Below are 12,318 nucleotides of genomic sequence, written 5' to 3' on the forward strand. Positions count from 1 at the left end.
TTGAGAGAAATGGGAAAACAGGGTAATGATGGGAACTTAAGTGAGAACAGAAGAAGAATGTAGACAGAGATTACAAGATTATAGACAATTCTAAGTCTTTTTGCTGTAAAGGAGAGAAATGAGGCAATGGTTGCAGGGGGAGGTGGGTCAGTTTGTTTGTTTTAGGATGGACAAACACTAGCATGTATTTATGTTAATAAGAATGTCATCGGAGAGGGAAATTTTAAAGACACACGAGAAAGCAGGGGAGGGGGGGTGCTGAAGCAATACAGAGGATGGGCTTCTAGTATGTAAGCGAAGTGCTGGCCTTTGCTAGAACATGGATATCAACATGAACAAGAGAGAAGGTAAAATATTTTTTGGCAAGGTGTCGATAGGTGGGTAGATGTCCTGGTAGCCTGCAGAATTTCTCTTCTGATTAACTCACTTTTCTCAATGGATCAGGAAGCCAGGTCATCAGCTGAGAATGAATTCAAAAAGAGAATATATGAAGTGTTCAAGGAAAGTATAAGTGTGAATGGATCAGGCAAGTATCTAAGGATTGCTGGGAAGCATACCAATCCATTTCAGGTGGGTTTTCATGAACTGAAAGTGAGAAAAGACAGCATGGATTTGTTTTTTCCTTTAGTCACAACCAGTGGCTTAGGGCAGACATGTTTAGATGGGAGTTTTAGATTTAACCAGCTCTGTGGTTTAGGTGGACAAGTAAGAAAAGGGATGGGGGTAAACATGCTGAAGGCATATGCATGAGAGTGATAATGATTAACCATGGAACTTAACCTACTTAAGTAGGGAAGTGAGAACACAGAGTGGGGTGGTCAAGGTCAGTGAAATGTGGCAGAATTAATGGACTGTAGGTGCAATGAGTTAGAAGGATTTTTGGAGTTTTGTGATGAGAGAGTGAGCTAAAATATGAGAGATGGTATTCAAAAGTATGTTTGAAATTGAGATTATGAAGGGATCTCAGTTATTGTTAAAAGCGAGTTGCGCCTTGTGAACCATGTTGGTGAGAGGTAGGGAGTAGGCTGGAGGCAAGATCACTGGAGGAGGTTCATAACTACCAGGAGGAGGGTAAATCTTGGTTTGTAAGAGTTCAAGCTACTAGGTCTATCCTTGAAGGGAAAGGGGTATTTGCAAGAAAGTTGATAGGTTTCTACCCAAAGATGCTGGATCTAATAGGAAGACTGAGAGTGTTAGCAGTTAATCTAAGATCTTGACTGAAGAATCTGGATCTGGGCAACCGGGGGGCTGGGTCCCAACCTCGGGTGCCAGAGGCCCTGGGCGTTGCTAGGCAACTGGGAAAAGCCGCCCACACAGGTTCTGAGCTTTGGCCCACTTCCGGTCTCTAGCTGGCTTTGACTCCAGCACTGCGGGGAGGACCTACCTGGCCAGAGGGGCCCGCGAGCCAGAGGGCCATGGTGGAGAGGCAGGTGGGGCAGTTAGGAGCTCCAGGGACATCCTGGTCCAACTGAAGGACTGCTTCCTGTGCCGCCATGAAGAAGCTTTTCACATTATGGAGAATGAAGGATGAGCCCCACAGTTCTTGCTCACACCTGCCCATAGGCAGGCCAGCCAGTATCGGTCCTCCAGCCCAGCCAGGCTACAACCTTAGAGATAAGGATTTAAAGAAACTTCACAAAGCTGCCTCGGTTGGGGATTTAGAGAAGGTGAAGGAGTATCTTCAGCTCAAGAAACATGATGTGAACATGCGGGACAGAGAACACAGGTGACCAGAGTGATGAAGGGCAGCATGGAGGGGAAGCTGGGGTCACTGGGTCCTCTAACCAGAAACAGGACTTGTCTGGACTACCCCACTGGTTGTCACTCTGAGTTTCCCATAGTGGAGAGGTCTGGGAACCACTGGCAGAGGGTCATACCCCCAACTTTCAGCTTCTTAGTTTTAGAAATGTTCACCTGGATATTTGAGGGCATTTGGGTCCTTCCCAATTCCCTCCACTCCTCCCACTGCGTTAACCTCCACTGGGCAATTCACCCTTTCCTCATGCTATGGTTTTTCTTCTTTGGTATATACTGTCCCCAGCCACTAAGATTTTCCGTATTCCTAATGTACTAATAGGAAAAGAGTAGAGGCGACTTCCCAGAACAGTGATTATTAAGATTTTAAGACTTTGAAAGAGCAAAACAATTAACTTTTTAATGTGGATCTCCTATGAAAATTTTTTTTCAGTTGTAGAGTATCTTCAAAAAGCTCATCAACAACCACTTACTGCAAAAACAAAATTAATTTTATATGTTAAGAAATGAAGAGGTTATGTATTTGGCATTAATAACAGAAAATATGTACTATATGTGCCTACCTTAAAATCTTGTGGGAAGTTTTCAGGTCATAGGGTATATAAAGCGTCATCTTTCGGGCTTCCCTGGTGGCGCAGCGGTTGAGAGTCCGCCTGCCAATGCAGGGGACACGGGTTCGTGCCCCGGTCCGGGAGGATCCCACGTGCCGCGGAGCGGCTGGGCCCGTGAGCCATGGCCACTGAGCCTGCGCGTCCGGAGCCTGTGCTCCGCAACGGGAGAGGCCACAACAGTGAGAGGCCCAAGTACCGCAAAAAAAAAAGTCCAAAAGCGTCATCTTTCATTGTAATAGGGCAACTGGAAACTATGGTTAGAGGATCTGTGTCCACTTGCTCATAGTTTTACCTCCTCTTTTAATAAAATCAGAGTTATCTCTTCAATAATTTATCTGACTTTTATCCTACACCACTCCTCTGAATTTCTTTACAGGGTCATCAATAACGTCAACATGACTTCATTCAGTGGTCAGTTCTCAGTCATACCTGGCAGGCATCTCAGCCAAGTCTCTTACTTTCCTAGCAGTAGTATTTGAAATATCGTCTTGTCTTTCAGAACACTTGGTTCACCTGGCATTTCTTCTACTTCTGTGGACAGTTTTTTTCAGACTCCTTTGCTGCTTTCTCTTCATCTTCCTGATTGGTAAATATTTGAGGGCTCAGACCTCAAAATAATTCTCTCTCTGTCTCTCTCATTTAATCCTGACTTGCCTGATGAAGAGAGATAGTCTGTAAGTGTATTCCAATGCCTTCCAACTTTTAATCTCCAGCTAGACCTCTCCCCTGAACTCTAGACTCATATATATACAAATGCCTACACTATCACTTGTATATCTAACAGGCTGTGGTGTGCTGGTAAATGTTATATAACAGGCTCTTGAGTGGGGGTGGGGAGAAGGGAAGAGAATCCCTGATTTCCACCTACCAATGTGATGTCAAGTGGCTCGAATAATTCCTGAAAATTTAACAATGGGCTTGTGAGAGCCGCTAGCTCCACCCCATCACTGCTTAGGAATCTCAAACATCCGCATACTGCGCTCCTGTTATTCCTCCTCAGATCTGCTCTTCTCTTTCTATAAATGCCAAATCCTTTCTTTCAGTTGTTTAGGCCAGAACCCCTAGAGTCATTCTTGACTACTCTCATTCTTTCACATCCTTCATCTCATTCAACAGTAAATCTTTTTGGTTCTACCTTCAAAACATGTTTAAAATCCAGCCATTTCTTGCCACCTTCCAAGGTACCACTGTAGTCAAAGCCACCATCATATCTTAATGAGAATTACTGCAGTGGCCTCCCAGGTAGTTTTCTGTCTTTTAACCTTTCCAATTTATTCTCCACACATTAGCCAGAATGATCCTCTAAAATGTATGTCAAGTGATGTCCTTCCTTGTCTTAACAACATCCACTGGATTTCCATCTCATTAGGGGTAAAAGCCAAAGTCCTTCCAAAGGCTCATACAACCCTACACAGCCTTCACCCCCCTCCCTGTTATCTCTCTGATCTTAGCTCCTACAACTCTCCCTTTCATTCATCTCCAGTTACCCTGGTCTTTTTAGTGTCCACAGAAATGCCAGACATGCAGTTAGGGCCTTTGGACTTGCTGGGTCCTTTGCCTGGAGTGCTTCCCCACCCAGATATCCACATGGCTTGGTCTCACTTCCTTCAGGTGTTTGTCATCTTATCAGTGAGAGCTTCCCTGGCTACTCTTCCAACAATTGCACTCCCTCTCCATGCTGACATTTTCTGTTCCTCTTCCTTGCCTGATTTTTCTCTTTAGCACTTAATACTGTCTGTTGTACCTTGTATTTTAAGTTTTTTCGTTGACCTCTTCCACTAGCCATGTATGATCCATAAGGTCAGGTATTTTTGTTTTATTTGCTGCTGTATCTTCATCACCTAGAACCTTGCCTAGCCATAGTAAGTGCTGAATTAATATTTTTTGATGAATGAATACATATATATATATACATACATAGATAAATATGATAATTTAAAGATATTACTCAGCAATAAAATGATATCTCTTATTAATAAAAGAAATGAAATTACTGATACATGCAACAACATGGATGAATCTCGAAAGTGTCCTGCTAAGTCAAAGAAACTAGATACAAAAGACTATATATCAAGTGACTCCTTTTATATGAAATTCTGGAAAGGCAAAATTATAGCCAAAGAAAGCAAATTAGTAGGTACCAGGTGTTTCATATGGGGACTGGAGGAAGGGGGATTGATTGTAAAGGGATATGAGGAAACTTTTTAGAGTGATAGAAATGTTCTTTATTATGTTTATGGTGGCAGTTATATGACTATATATTGGAAAAAACTCATAAAACTGTACACTTAAATTTTTTATAAATTATACCTCAATAAAGCGGAATAAAAAAAGTCTCAAACTCTATATTCTATTTGAATATTTGTGTGTGTGTGTGTGTGTGTGTGTAGAAAGACTGAGAATGGGATAAAATCTGAGAGGATACATACTAAAGTTAAAACACTATTTCTGAAGAGGAGATGAGATTTGGGCAGAGGAAGTAGGTAGAGTGAGAATGGTTATGGGAGACTTCTGTTTTGTGTTATTTGAATATTTTAAAAGGTGAATTATAGTGTTTTATTGAGGGCTGCATAAACTCATTTTAGAAGCATTGTGCAAATGTCCCTGATGCCTCATGTAAGTATATGTACATATAAATAATGGCCTTATTGAAATAATATTCTAAATATGTTTTCTAGTAAAAATAATGATAATAAAAGTGGAAATTTCTGGTTAGGAGAGAATGGGAGAAACACCATGACAGTTAATGAGCAGGTTGTTTTGAAGGCCATAGTGGCCCAGTAGGAATAACACTGTTTTTGGAATAAAAATCTGAATTTGAGGCCTTCCCTGCATTTGTATGACCTTGACCCTAAATCTCCTCATCTTGTCAAATCAGAACTATTACTAGATAGATGTTTTTTAAACCAAGATCTGCAAAGCCCCATTGAAGACTATCTCTTATTAAACCAGAGGAGCTCCCTGTTAATGTGCTTTGCTTATTTAGCTAATATTTATGTTTTTATTTTGAGTTCTGTGCCTAATGAGTTTGAAAGTGAATTGAAGATGTCTAATATCTCTCCCAGGTATACAATTAAATTACTTTTATGGTTTTTATTTAAAAAGTCCCTCAGATCAGTAGGTTGCCTTGTAGGTGAAGGCTCAATTCCAAATGAACACTTTCAGTCATACTACTCACAGGACCTACTCTTCTAGGTCCTTGTTAAACATTTCTTGTATTTTCTCCATTCTGTTTCCAAGATTTTGGATCATCTTTACTATCATTATTCTGAATTCTTTTTCAGGTAGACTGCCTATTTCCTCTTCATTTGTTAGGTCTGGTGGGTTTTTACCTTGTTCCTTCATCTGCTGCGTATTTCTCTGTCTTCTCATTTTGCTTAACTTACTGTGTTTGGGGTCCCTTTTTCACAGGCTGCAGGTTCGTAGTTTCCGTTGGTTTTGGTTTCTGTCTCCAGTGGGTAAGGTTGGTTCAGTGGGTTGTGTAGGCCTCCTGGTGGAGGGGACTGGTGCCTGTGTTCTGGTGGATGAGGCTGGATCTTGCCTTTCTGGTGGGCAGGACCGCGTCCGGTGGTGTGTTTTGGAGTGTCTGTGAACTTATTATGATTTTGGGCAGCCTCTCTGCTAATGGGTGGGGTTGTGTTCCTGTCTTGCTGGTTGTTTGGCATAGGGTGTCCAGCACTGTAGCCTGCTTGTTGTTGAGTTGAACTGGGTCTTAGTGTTGAGATGGAGATCTCTGGGAGAGCTTTTGCCATTTGATGTTATGTGCGGCCAGGTCTCTGGTGGACTAATGTCCTGAACTCAGGTCTCCCACTTAGAGGCTCAGGCCTGATACCTGGCTGGAGCACCAAGATACTGTCAGCCACACGGCTCAGAAGAAAAGGGAGAAAAAATAAAGAAAAAAAGGAAAAAAATAATAAAATAAAATAAAATAACAAAAGTAAATTTTTAAAAATAAAAAAATAAGAAAAGAAAGAAAGAAAGAAGAGAGCAACAAAACCAAAAAACAAATCCACAAATGATAACAAGTACTAAATAGTATACTAAAAAACAAACAAAAATGGACAGACAGAACCTTAGGACAATGGCAAAACAAAGCTATACAGAGAAAATCACACAGAGAAGCATACACATACACACTCACAAAAAGAGAAAGAGGAAAAAAAAAATATATATATATATAAAAACAGGAGAAGAGCAACCAAATCAATAAACAAATCTACCAATGATAATAAGCTCTAAATACTAAACTAAGATAAACATAAAACCATAAACAAATTAGATGCAGATTGCAAACCCAAAGTCTACAGTTGCTCCCAAAGTCCACCGCCTCAATTTTGGGATAGTTGTCTATTCAGGTATTCCACAGATGCAGGGTATATCAAGTTGATTGTGGAGATTTAATCCGCTGCTCCTGAGGCTGCTGGGAGAGATTTCCCTTTCTCTTTTTGTTTGCACAGCTCCTTGGGTTCAGCTTTGGATTTGGCCCTGCCTCTGCAGGTAGGTCACCTGAGGGTGTCTGTTCCCCGCCCAGACAGGACGGGGTTAAGGTAGCAGTTGATTAGGGGGCTCTGGCTCAGGCCAGGGAGAGGGAGGGGTACGGAATGTGGAGTGAGCCTGTGGCAGCAGAGGTCAGCATGATACTGCAACAGCCTGAGGCCGCCGTGTGTTCTCCCGGGGAAGTTGTCCCTAGATCCCGGGACCCTGGCAGTGGCGGGCTGCACAGGCTCTCACGGGGGAGGTGTGGATAGTGACCTGTGCTTGCATACAGGCTTCTTGGTGGCTGCAGTAGCAGCCTTCGTGTCTCATGCCCATCTCTGTTGTCCTCGCTGATAGCCACGGCTCATGCCCGTCTCTGGAGCTCATTTAGGCCGTGCTCTGAATCCCCTCTCCTCGCGCACCACAACCAATGGTCTCTTGCCTCTTAGGCATGTCCAGAGTTTTTCCGGACTCCCTCCCGGCTAGCTGTGGCGCACTAACCCCCTTCAGGCTGTGTTCACTCAGCCAACCCCAGTCCTCTCCCTGGGATCTGACCGCTGAAGCCCGAGCCTCAGCTCCCAGCCCCAGCAGGTGAGCAGGCAATATTCTCAGGCTGTTGAGTGTTTGTTGTCACCAATCCTTTGCATGGGAATCTCTCTGCTTTGCCCTCTGCACCTCTGTTGCTGTGCTCTCCTCCATGGCTCCGAAGATTCTCCCCCACCCACTCCCCATCTCCATCAGTGAAGGGGAAACTTTTCCTCCTTCACAGCTCCCTCCCACTGGTGCAGGTCCCGTCCCTCTTCTTTTTTCTCTGTTTTTTCTTTTTTCTTTTGCCCTACCCAGGTAGGTGGGGAGTTTCTTGCCTTTTGGGAAGTCTGAGGCCTTCTGCCAGCATTCAGTAGGTGTTCTGTAGGAGTTGTTCCACATGTAGATGTATTTTTGACGTATCTGTGGGGAGGAAGGTGATCTCCCCGTCTTATTCCTTCACCATCTTGAAGGTCCCCCTGTCACATAGGGTTTAGACTTCAATTGGAAGAGTGAAATATTCAGCAGGCGTGCAGCAGCCATGCAGCAGCCACTTCTGGAACACCTCCGGGGAATTACTCAAATGCCAATTACTTTCTCTCAGAGAAAGAGAAATTGGTTTTGTTTTTGCTTTTTGGTTTTTGTTTGTTTGTTTTAATGAAAAAAGGAAACTGGAGTTGGAAAGAGAATTATATCTAAAGATTGAGTAAAAGCCACCTACGTTCCTTGAGACTAAAATTTTGAGATATATATAACAGTGGGTGAAGGGGATGGATCAAAATGTTTTTTAGGATTTGCTATGCTACTGCAAGGATTTATTTTAGGTCAGCTTAAAGCCTTTCGGCCCCATATGTTCAGGCTGAAGACTGGAGAAACTTCCTATTACATAAGGAAATTTACCTTTAAGCCAAATTATGGATGTCAACAAAAAGGCTAATCAGTGCTTTTCCTGTGTCACGATTTCTGAGAAACCAAATTAGTTATCAGAAGTTTGTTTGGTAAGGATGGAATCGTGGCAAAACAAGGTAGACCATTTTGAGGGATATTTCATCTAGACCATGATGTCTGAGGAATCATTTTTGTTCTACAGAAAAACAAAGTATTCCTTTCCAATGACTGGGAAGTATGGGCTCCTTAAATTCATATATTCTTTACCATGAAGGATGTTAATGATGGATAACTTCTGGCTTCAGTCTATCACTTAGCTGACCATCCTCTTTCTGAGTACAGTCTTTCTTCAGAGAGAATGACATAATTGGTTAGGTTTCTGGTTTTTTGAATTATAGTTACAGTCTTGCCTTCCAGAGATTATATTCAGGTAAACTTGATTGTTTTCGTATTTCCAAAACGTATTTCCAAAACTGTTTTCGTATTTCCAAACTGTTCAAAATTATTTTTATATTTTTTGGGTTTACTGCCATAAATGGTAAGTTATATCATCATGCTTGGATTTTATGAGCCTTGTTCTTTGAAAGTTACCTTATTTTCAAGTCCTTGTGGGCTACATTTTGCTACTCTTAGTGTCAGTAACAGTTCTGTTTAGGTACCCATAAAGTACTTCTGAGGACCTAAAATGAAGTGGGAAAATGGCATCTAAAATCTTTTGTTCGGGACCTGGGCTACCTGTATATAGACTTTGTATTATGAAATTATCTTAAAATAAGGATATAAAGACATCACCTTCACAAATAAATAAAAGTTTGTTGAGGGTTAGTTCAGGCTAAAAGCTACAAAGTTTAAATGGAGCTCATTAGTATCTGTCATACCTCATGACTATATGATTGGTTTCTGGGAGGCTACATAGAATATGGTTCTTTGAGAAGTAGAAATTATTTTAATAACTGAAAATTAGGTTGGGATCTACAACTTAAAGAGTACTTAGGCTTTCACCTTTGTGTGCACTTCTTAGATGCAAATGACAGCTTTAATAGCTGAGCAAAGAGAAACACACACACTTAGGTGTAGTATGCCATGCAATAGGCAAACAGGCAATGTCTTTTCCTCCTGTTATCTGGCACATGTATCTTAGGTTTTGGAGATCATTTCTAGACATAATTGGATGTCTAATTTTATCATTCTCCAAGGCTCATACTCCATTTTGCTGTTTGAAAAAAAACCTATTGTTTAATGCATAGTTACATTTTCTTTGAAGTGAAACCAGTTAAATATTTGATCTTCAGGCATTTGCACAGCTCTTTTAATTCAGTAAAAAGCAATTATAATTAATTAAATTTTGTGTAAATATAAATAAGTACACAAAGCAAATACCTTAATAATATATGATCTGGCATGTTCTTGGGCATAGCAGATAACTTCTCAAAGTAAGACTTATCTGTAACTTTGTGTTTCATTATATTGATACAGAACAGCTTTGCACCTGGCCTGTGCTAATGGATATTCAAATATTGTATCTCTCTTAATTGAGAAACAGTGCAAAGTAAATGTCTGGGATGGTGAAAACAGATCTCCATTGACTAAGGTGTGCTGATTTTTCCTTTTCAATTGAATTACATTTGAGTTCTTCTCCTAGTTAACCTTTGTTATATTTCATATTTTAAAACATAGTATTAAACATTAGTTTAATATATCAGATCCTAAATAGTAAATTGGTTACCCGTCTATTCTTTTTGTACTGACAGGCAGTACAGTGTGACAAGGAGAGTTGTGTTACTATTCTTCTAGAACATGGCGCAGACCCAAACTTGGTGGATTTATATGGCAATACTGCTCTTCATTATGCTGCTTGTCATCAAAGTGACTCATTAGTTGCAAAACTGCTTGAACACAAAGCTAATCTTGAAGCTCAAAATAAGGTAGTCTTCTATTAAAAACAATACATTATATTTTAGAAAGCAGTAAAAGAAGGTATTCATTGCATATAATTTATATCTGTTGAGACACATGTTATATAAAACATGAATTTTACAAAATGAAATTAGGGAGAAGGAGAAGGAGGATGAGATTATCAAATACTGATAAGGTTTTCCTTTTTAAAAAAACCTTTCTCCATTTCATTTCATATTATAATCTTGACCTCCAAAGCAACATGAGGTTTAACAATTATAACTGTTCAAAGAAGTACATCACATGAGAAATACTTGATTTCCTTATAAATGAACATTGATTAAAAATCATGAAGACTATGTCCTTTTATATTTTATTGGTATACTCGTGAATAATTACAATAGAGTAAAATTAGAAAATCACTTGTTATACTAAAAGTAATCCAAGTCACCTATTAAGACTTTATGGATAACTGATTAATATATGTTTTTAAGCTTCCTAACACTTTAGTTCACTGATACTTTATCTGCATGACAGGCCAAAATAAGTGCCAGCCTTGGAAGTTTAAATGAAACCCTAGGAAACTCAGCTGTAACAACATTACGAAATGTGAATTGATGGTTTGCAATACTTATGTTAAATTCTAGGTGCTCAGTAATTAAATACTCCAGAGTGCTCTTGCCCACAATTTGAATTAAGCCTAAAGCAGAAACTTCAATTTTATTTTTTGACTGGCCAACTATATTTTATTTTAGTATTATTTATTTATTTTTATAATTTTTATAATTTTATTTTGATTTTTTGACAGGCATATATATATTCCTTTTTAGATTCTGTTCAATTATAGGTTATTACAGAGGTTTCTTATAAGCATACTTATTTTTTAAATTGAACTTAAATTAAAAGGCATGGAATGTTGGTACAATATTTTAAATAATCATTTTAAAATAATTTTTCCAGGATGGATATACTCCACTTTTACTTGCCATTACTGAAAATAATGCAGAAATGGTAGAATTTCTTCTGAAGAGTGGGGCAGATGTGAATGCTTCAGATAAGAATCAAAGGTATAATTAATGTTAAATAAGAGCATATAACTATAGGTATCTAACAGGAATATATACACATGCACACATATGTTAAATTCTAGGTGCTCATTACTTAAATACTCCAGGCTGCTCTTGACCTCAGTGTGAAGTAAGCCTATATATATATATCATATATATATATGAGACATATTTTTGAAACTGAAAAGATTTGGCCATATGATTTTGGACAAATTACCTAGATTCCCAGAATCTATTTATCTGTAAAATCAAACAGTTGGGCCAGATTGGTATGTAATTATTGCTATTATTATTTTTTAACATTAGAATCTTACACAGAAACTCAATCTCTAAATCCCAGATGCCGTAGTTAAATGGGGATAGGGTACCCAAAGTCCCAGACACTCCCCTCCATAGAATTTTTGAGACATCTCCCGGAAAACACTAGTGTTCCCAGGAGCAGGGGTTGAAAACCACTGAGCTAGCTGCTTCCTAGAGACTCTTATCTTTAGACTTCATGATATGATCTGTGATTAGCACACCTTTTTGAGTAGATCTGCCCCACATTTTACATTCTTGCCCCAACTCTTTTCCTGATCATACATTTAAACAGTAAATTTAGAAGACTCATTTTTTAAAAAGTACAAGACATGGTTAAGATTCATAAATGGACACATTTATATCTCTTGCTCCAGAACAGCCCTTATGATTGCTCTCAGTGATGAACCAACAAGTTTAGTCAGTCTTCTTCTTCAGCAAGAGGTGAACCTATCTTGTCAAGATATTTATGGATTCACAGCTGAGGAATATGCTTCTTTCAATGGTTTTACTATGTAAGTGATACTGCATATCTTTTAACAATTGTGTGGAATTTGAGCATAAGGAAAGAAACACGAACCCCAAAGTACAAAGCACACAATAGGGGTAAACACATGAAGAACTCTGGACCCATGGATCCAGGAATGCTTGATTTTCGCTGTCAGTATAAGAACAGCAATATAGGACCTAATCAATATAAGAACTGCAGGTAGGCTGAGTCTACAGATTAATAAATTCCCAGTGGCATGGGAATTTGAAGTATGCCAGAACAGGGATTCCAGCAACTAGTGACATACCATTAA

At 39.6% G+C, this 12,318-nt stretch overlaps 1 protein-coding gene across 1 annotated transcript; it reads left to right on the top strand.

The window, feature by feature from the left end:
- The first annotated feature begins 1,493 nt into the window (after positions 1 to 1,493).
- ANKRD7 (ankyrin repeat domain 7) lies at positions 1,494 to 12,038 on the top strand. The gene is given in 7 exon segments (XM_067745598.1): positions 1,494 to 1,539; positions 1,591 to 1,726; positions 9,732 to 9,846; positions 10,007 to 10,180; positions 11,112 to 11,218; positions 11,893 to 11,983; positions 11,985 to 12,038. Coding segments are annotated over 7 exon segments (723 nt in total).
- Positions 12,039 to 12,318: the final 280 nt, after the last annotated feature.

Source organism: Pseudorca crassidens, chromosome 8, assembly GCF_039906515.1.
Source record: "Pseudorca crassidens isolate mPseCra1 chromosome 8, mPseCra1.hap1, whole genome shotgun sequence".
Lineage (NCBI taxonomy): Eukaryota > Metazoa > Chordata > Mammalia > Artiodactyla > Delphinidae > Pseudorca > Pseudorca crassidens.